Source organism: Pyxicephalus adspersus, chromosome 9 (assembly GCF_032062135.1).
Source record: "Pyxicephalus adspersus chromosome 9, UCB_Pads_2.0, whole genome shotgun sequence".
Taxonomy (NCBI): Eukaryota; Metazoa; Chordata; class Amphibia; order Anura; family Pyxicephalidae; genus Pyxicephalus; species Pyxicephalus adspersus.
Genome location: NC_092866.1, coordinates 1009697 through 1018573, shown reverse-complemented (window position 1 = coordinate 1018573; position 8877 = coordinate 1009697). Strand labels below are relative to the sequence as shown.

Genomic DNA, 8877 nt, shown 5'->3' with positions numbered 1-8877 from the left:
GGCCCAGGCAGAGGCTGGTCTGTGGCTTCCAATCCCCGGTCGCAGTCAGAGTTCCGCCAGTCGCAGTGAGCTGAGGAGCCCCGCATAGCCGGTAAGTCCGCCATCATTGTTTACATTCTGCCCCTATATTCCTGGGTGTATAATCTGAGCACTGCTTGGCCCCCGTATTGTGGTCACGTGTCACCCATGACTGCGCGATCCCGGCTACTGGAGGACCGCACGAATCTGCCAGCATGCGGCCAGTGAAAGCTGGGGGGAGGGGATCGGTGGTTGTTCGGTGAGGGACACGTGACTTTACCTGTATCGGGAGGCGGCGGGGTAAATTCTTCGTCCTCAGCCAATCAGAGGCTCTCTCAGCTGGGTGTGTAATCTGAGCCATTATTTATATACAAACTCTGACTCATTCACCTAACATTCACCTTCCGCATCAAATTATATAAACCCAAAAATCATTCCCTATAACCCGGGCGAATAAAAACCAGAAATCCCCCTCCCCCACCTTTACCCCACCCTGCCCCCACAAATGTGTTAAGGGGTCCTCATTCCGGCCCCTCCCCCACCTGTGCGCCCCATTTCTGCCTCCTGTAATCCTTATAATGTAATACAGAGATTCCCCTCACTTCCTGTCCCTGTGACACCATTACAAGGAAGTGCTCTGTGTGTCCCCATTGGTGAATTTCCTGTCCTAGCAGGAAGTACAGACAAATCTTCGGGCTGTGACATCTCCTCACATGGAACCCCAGGAATGGCGTCACCCCGCCCCCCCATTCACTAGAACCCCCCACCCCCACCCACTGATATTCTGCAAACCTTTCTCATCCAATCAGCTTCCATTTCTCAGCAGCTGATTTCTGATTGGTCGATTTATTGTAAGGATTATTTAATCTTAGAATACCTAATAGCCAATCATTGCGCTGGAAGTTCCTTGCACTTGTGGTCATGTGACCCCTGGGGTGATCACATGACACATTGTACCAATCCGGGGTTAAACATGACTCACCGTTGGGATTTTCCTGCTACAGCCTCAGCAGCCGACACTTCCTGGTCATGTGACCTGGTGCAGCCCACCAATCAGGGCTCAGATTCTGTTAGATTTATTGCCCCGGGCCATGATTGGTTACCAATGAGGTGGGTGGAGGGGGATTCTGATTTGATCAGCGGATAGCGCTCACATAGGTGGTCACCTCACACAAGCTGCGCTATCCAATCAGATTGAAGATACTGATTGTCTGGTGAATGTTGTGGGTTTATTTGAATAGCGCCCCCTATGTGGAGCGATGTGAAATTACCAGAGAGGGGCCCCATGTTTGGTGGAAGGGCCCCTTTTCCTGGATTCACCACACCTCCTCCAGCGTGAATCTGAGCAGATTCACCATTTGGGACTCACTGTGACCGCTCCTATTCAGTTTTAGACAAAAAGGGGCCCGGGGTAAATATCAAATTGGGACCCCAATTGCCCAGTGTTCCATCCTTCCCCCACCCACCCCCCGGCCATTCTATCATTCAGCTTCCCCAACATTCACCCAATTTGCCCCCTTATAACCCATCTGTGGTGCCGGTATTTCCTGGGGACCCACTACTCTGTACCGGGGCCCCTCCATGGCACCCACCAGGGCCCTTCCTGGTCTGATCTCACTGCGAATGGAAAGTTACTGCAGTGGGCGGAGCCTGGGCCAGCTCTGGAATGAACTTTTATGATCAGCTGATAACATTTCCTCTGAAATTCTAATTATAGGCGGAGCAGGAGGTGAACTCATTCACCTTCCACATTCCTCCGCAGCACCGCCCCCTGCTGGGGAAACTGAGCATTGCAGCCCTGCACATACTGAGCGCCACCAACCGAAAAATAATGCTGAGGAATCCCTGAAATATTCACCTGCAGCGTCTTTCATCCCCATGAATGATTTTCATTCATTTGCTGCGTGACTCGGAACATTCCACACAATATGGCCGTCTGTCTCTCCCAGCGCCCCCTCTGTCCTTAGGTTATAGCCTATGCTAGTCTGTTTATAGTCTGTGCTGGCCCAGCTCCACCTCCCCTACATCCCTACTTAACCATAAAGAGTCTGTTTATAGTCTATGCTGGCCCAGCTGCACCTGTTTTTCTCCCTACCTAACCATAGATTATCACTTGGGGCTGCTGACATCACATCCAAGATGGCGGCACCCACCCGGGGTTATCTACTCACTTGAAGGTTGGCCTATAGCGTGAATATAATCCTGGGTTGCCAGTGACAGGTTCTCTTGTTTCTCTGTATAGTTTATAGTTGCTAAGTTACAGATGACCACTAGAGGGAGTTTTATTATTCTGTTTATTAAATGATAATATGGAACAGCAAAACAAAAACTTGCCGTAATCCAAACATCCGAGATTACCGTTTTCCTTTCTGTCTCCCGATAGGAATCGATTTGTTGATTTATCCGCAGACCGGAAATCTTCCCTCCGCCTGGTATCTATTAGAATGTCAAAGACTTTCTCTGGGTGGATTCTGAGAACGGCGAAGCGTCAGGTGAATCTCCTCCAGGAAGGGAAACGTTCCTATTCACAATGTCTGCAGAGAAGAGGCCAGGCAAGATGGCGGCGCGCTCATTCCGGTAGTGCCGCCGCCCGTCTGTGCTCTCCCCCGCTGTGCTCCTCTGACCGCTCGTACCGGCACACGGCTGAGGATGTCCGCTATCAGCTGTTACCGCAACAGATCAACGACCTCCTGCGAGCCAACGAGCAGTCCGTCAAGATGGCCGACGGCGAGGGCAGAAACCGCGGCACCGTCCTGAAGATGGAAAGTAACATCCTGGCCTCCAATTCGCCGTGCGAGGATCGGCGCAGTGCTGCCACCTGTCTGCAGACCAAGGGAAATCTCTTTGGTATCTTTGATGGGCACGCCGGTGCTGCTTGCGCCCAGTCGGTCAGCGAGCGGCTCTTCTATTACATCGCCGTGTCGCTGATGCCCCAGGGCACCTTGGAGGAGATTGAATTTGCCCGGGAGCACATGAAGCCGGTGCTGCCCATCCTCCAGTGGTACAAACACAAAAATGACTACATGCCCCGGGAGATGGCATCGCTCTACGTCGACCACCTGCGGGTGTTCTGGCAGGAGCTCATCGAGCTGGATAACGGATCCGGCATGAGTGTGGCGGACGCCATGGCATACGCCTTCCAGCGGCTGGACTCCGACATCTCATTGGAAGCTCAGCACTACACCGACAACGAATTCATCAAAAACCTCGCCTTGGAAATCGCCTTCTCCGGCTCCACCGCTTGCGTCTCCCACATAGACGGCGTCCACCTACACCTCGCCAATTGCGGAGATTGCCGGGCCGTGCTGGGGGTTCAGGATGAAGGCGGCGCCTGGTCTGGAGTTCCCCTAACCGAAGACCACAACGCCTTCAATCTGTCGGAGCTGCAGAGGGTCCGGTCTGAGCACCCCGAGGAGGAGGACGTTGTGTCCGATTGCCGATTGCTGGGCCTGTTGATGCCCCTCAGGGCCTTCGGGGACGTTCGGTTCAAATGGAGCCAAGGATTGCAGAAAAGCGTCCTGCACGGCGCCTGCAATGCGGAACCCCTAAATATCTATCAGTATTCCCCCACAAACTACCACACCCCTCCCTACCTAACCGCCACCCCCGAGGTCACTTACCACAAGCTCCGCCCCCAGGACAAATTCCTCATCATGGCTTCCGATGGACTTTGGGATTTTCTGGACAACCAGGAGGCGGTGCGTCTGGTGGCGGAGCACCTTTCCGATATTCGGGAGCCCCGGATTTCCATGGGGAAGCGCAGCCTGGGCACCATGCACAACCTGCTTCTTCAGAGGCGCAGCAGCGGCATCCACAGACCCGACCCAAACGTGGCCACTCACCTCATCCGAAACGCCGTCGGCACCAACGAGGACGGCGAGTTGGATCAGGAGAGATTGGCCGCCATGTTGAGTCTGCCGGAGGACTTGTCCAGGATGTACCGGGACGATATTACCGTGACGGTGATTTACTTTAACTCCAGCGCCATCGAGGCGCAATACCAGGACGGCGAGCAGAGACGATGAATCCGTGCTGTCCGCAGATTTGTAAAGTTTTATTAATGGTTTCATTTTCTGTACAGTAATGTTGATTTGTGACCAGTAGGTGGCGCTGCTCTTTTTTTATATTTTAAATAAGAGGTTTTATTCTGTTACACAATGTGGTCTTCAGTTTTGTTTCGGGAGTTTGTACGGTGCGGAGGTTTCAAATCTGAGCCGAGGAGGCAAGAAAGTGAATAGATAGAAATCTCCCCTCCCCCATACAAGTAATGTCTAAGGATGGTTCATCTAGAACCGGTAGGGGGGTGGTTTGGGGCCAATGTGGGCAAACACAAAGCGGGGGTGGGGGTTAGAGATTAAAAACCAAACACAATGTGGGGGCTGCAGTCTCCCACAATGATTCCCCTAAACCAGGAATATCACCTTTAGGGTCAAAGGTCAGAAACTAAGCAGAAAATCGATTCAAAGAATTACAGAACTCTAATTGGCACCTAAAAGTCCCACCAGACCCCTCCCCCCAATGTGTAGCGCCCCCTTGGTTCTTTTTTTTTTATCCTGAGCAGAGTCTGTAAAACAAACACTGAGAGCAGAATTGTAGGGGGATTTCTCAGCTCACAGCACTGCCTCTCACACACTGTATCAGCACCTAGCTATATCTGGACAGACAGGATTTACATACAAAGCAGCCTGGGGAATGCCTTCACATGAAACTGATATTAAATGACTGACGGGACAGGAAGAGCAAGAGCTGAAAGAGGAGGGGCAGCAGGGATGGAGAGAAGGAGACTGGATCACCCTGTTACCCTCGTTAGGCAGGAAATCCTTATTGTATGATCAGTTCCCTCAGCTAACAACATAAACCAGAGAACTCGGCTCCTTTGTATCGTATCTGTGTTGTGCAGGCACTTAGTTAGCCCCGGGGATACAACTCTGTAACAGCAGATTTCACTGAACTGCTTTGTGAATCTGTCGAGTGAATGTTCAACATCGTATGTGTGATATAACACCATGACTGCAGAATAGTAAACCTAAGTCAGTAAGGGGATTTGTCGGCTCACAGCACTGCCTCTCACACACTGTATCAGCACATCTGCATTTTCATACAGACCACCCTGAAGAATGACTACACAAAGCTGAGACTAAATGAGTAAAAGGACAGAAAGGGGAGGGTCTGGGGCAGCAGAGATGGGGAGGAGAGGACTTGATGACCTTGTTAGTTTCTTAGACAGGAAATGGTTTGGGGTTGGGTCTGGATATTTGCTGCAGCTTTTAATGCTTCTTGTGTGGAAGTGAAAGTGTGCAGGGAAATGGGACTAACTAATTACTCCTAACATAGGGAGTATCTATAGACAAGCAATAAATGAGGGGAGCTCGGCTCTGAATGTCTTACTTTTTATAGTTTGCGTTAACTCCAGAAACCTAACTAAACCATCCCCCGCTGACGGCAGGCTGCACAAGGAGCCCCTGTGCTATGTGTAAGAGCAGTGGTCTCCCTGCTAGGGTCTGACCCCTCCCCCTATCATGTTTCCTGTTTGAAGAGGTCCAGCTGTGACTTTGAAACAGTTAGACCACTGCAGAGAGACCACTGCTTCCACACACTGCACAGAGGTTTGTGGGCAGCAGCCTTTGTATTTTCTGCACTATCAATGTGTCTGCCTCAGTGTTATCTGTCTCTGCAGAGATTTTATCTTTATTTATGTGCTCAGGAGAGATTCTAATGGAAAAAGTATGTGAATAATCAGGTGAATGACAATGAATGAATAATTTTATATTCCACTGAACATTAGACAGATGAATCCTTTATACAGAGAAATCATTTATGATTATAAATCCCAAACCTGGTACTACATTCATTTTCTTCATTCAATTCCTGCTAAATTCTGCCACAGCAGTCTGTACAGAGGAGCTGACACTCTAATGTCCCCCCACAGTCACACACTATTAATATACATTATATAGCTCTGACATATACCGCAGTGCTGTACAGAGAACACTGAGCCAGTCCCATCAGTCTCTGTACAGAGGAGCTGACACTCTCTGTACAGAGGAGCTGACACTCTAATGTCCCCACCCCCCCAGCCTCTGCCCTCTCATATATCATAAATCGGCCATAAAGTTTCAGCTCGTTATATTTTGGAAGATATTTATTTCCTTTTCTCTTTGTGTGAAATATTTTTATACTTTGCTGTTGGTTTTGTGTAACAATCTGTTATTAAATTATAAATATTATTATTAAACCCTGGAAATGAAAGTTCTTTGTTCTCATGCTGCATTACCCCGGAGGATTCGCTGAGATGAATAGAGAGCGCAGAGATGGCAGCCATGACGGTTTATTGGATTTGTCTTGTGATTGTATAGTGAATGGCCCGGAGACATGAGAGCACCGTACACTTATTATACTGAAGCCATCAATTCCAACCACTAAAGAAATAATCATATCCCAGATATAAAACCCTATAAGACATAGTTGGTCTAGAGGAAGGCAAAAAAATAACCCCGGGCACAATTTGCTCCAACAGGGGAACAAAATGCCTTCCAGATTCCATGAGACAATCGGATGTTCCCTGGATCAGCAGTCTCTGTTATCCCTATGGCACCATTGTCAGTTTTATTAAATGTCACCTAACTCCGAAAAAGGTTTCCTCAAACATATGGGGCAATTTATTAAATGAAATCTATTATGGGTCCAGGAAAATCTCCAAATTATATTTATTCTGCACTCCACAACCCAATGTATGTAATCCCAGTACAGCTGCTATGTGTGAATGCAGCCAGCAGGGGGCGTGCTGTGCACATTGTGATTGCAGGATTTGCTGCACAGTTGTGTTCTGTCCTTGGATCTGATTGGAGGGATTTTATTATTATTATTATACAGGATTTATATAGCGCCAACATATTACGCAGCACTGTACATTAAATATGACAGACAGATACAGACAGTGATACAACCCCATATAAAGCCAACATGACAGCAAACAAAGCACAGCCACACACGACATGTTGAAGCAAAGGGAATGTTCTAGGTTACATCAATAAAGAATACATTGTGGCCCTATAAAAATGCACTGTGAATAATTAACCTGATAGCAATAATAAAACCTGTTAAAGATGAATGTATTTCCCTCCTGAAGGCACAGAGACTTTTTGCTATAGATGGAGGATTTACAGACACGTGTATGAGAATAATGAAAGGTGAATGTTCTGATTTACACATGGCGGTATTTATATAAAGTGAACAGGGATCTTTCAGGAATTATTGGCCCTAAGCAATGCATGGCCCTGATCCCGGCTATCTCCTCCCCAGTTTATTAGTCATTGTTTCCCTTTGGTCATTGTCACACAAGAAACTTAATGAGATTCACAGAACATTCACTGCTCACAATGCTTTCCAGATATTTCTCACAAATGGTGAACAATGGTCACACGCCTGAACCCGGGCATACAATGTGTGGATATGAGGACAATGCTTTGTATGAAGATTTCCTTCTGATAAAACATCCACATGGGGGGGCAGAAAAGGGTCCTCACCAAACTGTGGCCCCAAGGCTGGAAGAGCCCGATTGTCTGCAATGTCTTTGTATGATGGGGGATTATAGGGACCCTTCACTGGGGACACCTGGACTCCATCATTGGAGAGAGGTTCATATTTGTTTCGGGGTTCCTACAGAGGTTGTGCTGCATATTTCTAAAAATCACCTGCCTGTCCCATAAACAGCGAGCGGGTGACGATCTCTGACCCAGAGGGGCCCGCAGAGTCCAAAATCATTCAGCAGAGCCATTGGAGTGCATCTGACCTTTCAGAGAAGTAATCTCCTTCACTGATTTATACCATAAAGGGGCACCCCACCCACTGACCCCCTCCCAATGTAATGACATTCTTCCTTCATTGACTTATAGCATAAAGAGGTACCCCACCCTCTGACCCCCCTCCCAATGTAATGATATTCTTCCTTCATTGACTTATAACATAAAGGGGTACCCCACCCACTGAGCAACCTTCACCACTGACTGGCAGCCATGTGTGGAGCAGGGTCAGTTTTAGCCTATATGGGGTCTGGAGCAATATGGGGGCATCGGATCTCAGTGAACCCCGTTACGTTCTGTGATTCGGGGTTCTGAGGAAGGTGAGGTCCCCGGACCAATTCTTATCCTTGGCATGGAAACTCCTCGCCATTTATCTTCTTGTCTTTCTTTTTGTTCTTTCTCATCATGAATTCATATTACACCAATAAGTTTATTGTAGAGGTTCTGCATTGGGTGGTATGATATTAGGGCTCTATTTAAAAAGCAGTGAATCTGACATTCCCCCAAACATTCACACATGGGAATCTTCTAGGTTGATGAGGGAATGCCTGATTGCCTGTTTTCGAGCTCTTAGTATTTTAGTTCCTTTCATATAACTTACCCTGATATATTTCTAGGATTCCCTGACAATCATTCCTAATAAAACCTAAGAATAATAATTCAATAATTCAGCTTCAGGGACAAAATAAACATAAGTGAAGTCACGTGATATCAGAAATAAAGTCTGAGAGTAATAAATTATCAATAATAATATGCACAGCCACTGAATGCATAGAAGAACTGCTATGTGCAAATTCAGACACTGGGTGGCGGTATAGGACCACTGCAGACATTGCCACCCATAGACCTATAATAGAGAAATACATTCTCAGTATAACCCAGCACTGTGCTCAGTACAACTTCCCTTGTCCTGTACCCTGGGTGTAATTCTCAGTATCTGTTCTTATTCTGTATGTATGGACTCTGCTTAGTACAACTTCCCTTGCCCAGTACCCTGGGTGTAATTCTCAGTATCTGACCTCGGTATGTATAGACTCTGCTCAGTACAACTTCCCTT

General features: G+C 47.8%; 1 protein-coding gene across 1 annotated transcript; it reads left to right on the top strand.

The window, feature by feature from the left end:
* Positions 1-4176, top strand: PDP2 (pyruvate dehydrogenase phosphatase catalytic subunit 2). The gene is made up of 2 exons (XM_072422248.1): positions 1-91; positions 2402-4176. The coding sequence occupies exon 2, from the start codon at positions 2463-2465 to the stop codon at positions 4041-4043; it is 1581 nt and encodes a 526-aa protein (XP_072278349.1). The 5' UTR covers positions 1-91; positions 2402-2462; the 3' UTR covers positions 4044-4176.
* The last annotated feature ends 4701 nt before the right edge of the window (positions 4177-8877 follow it).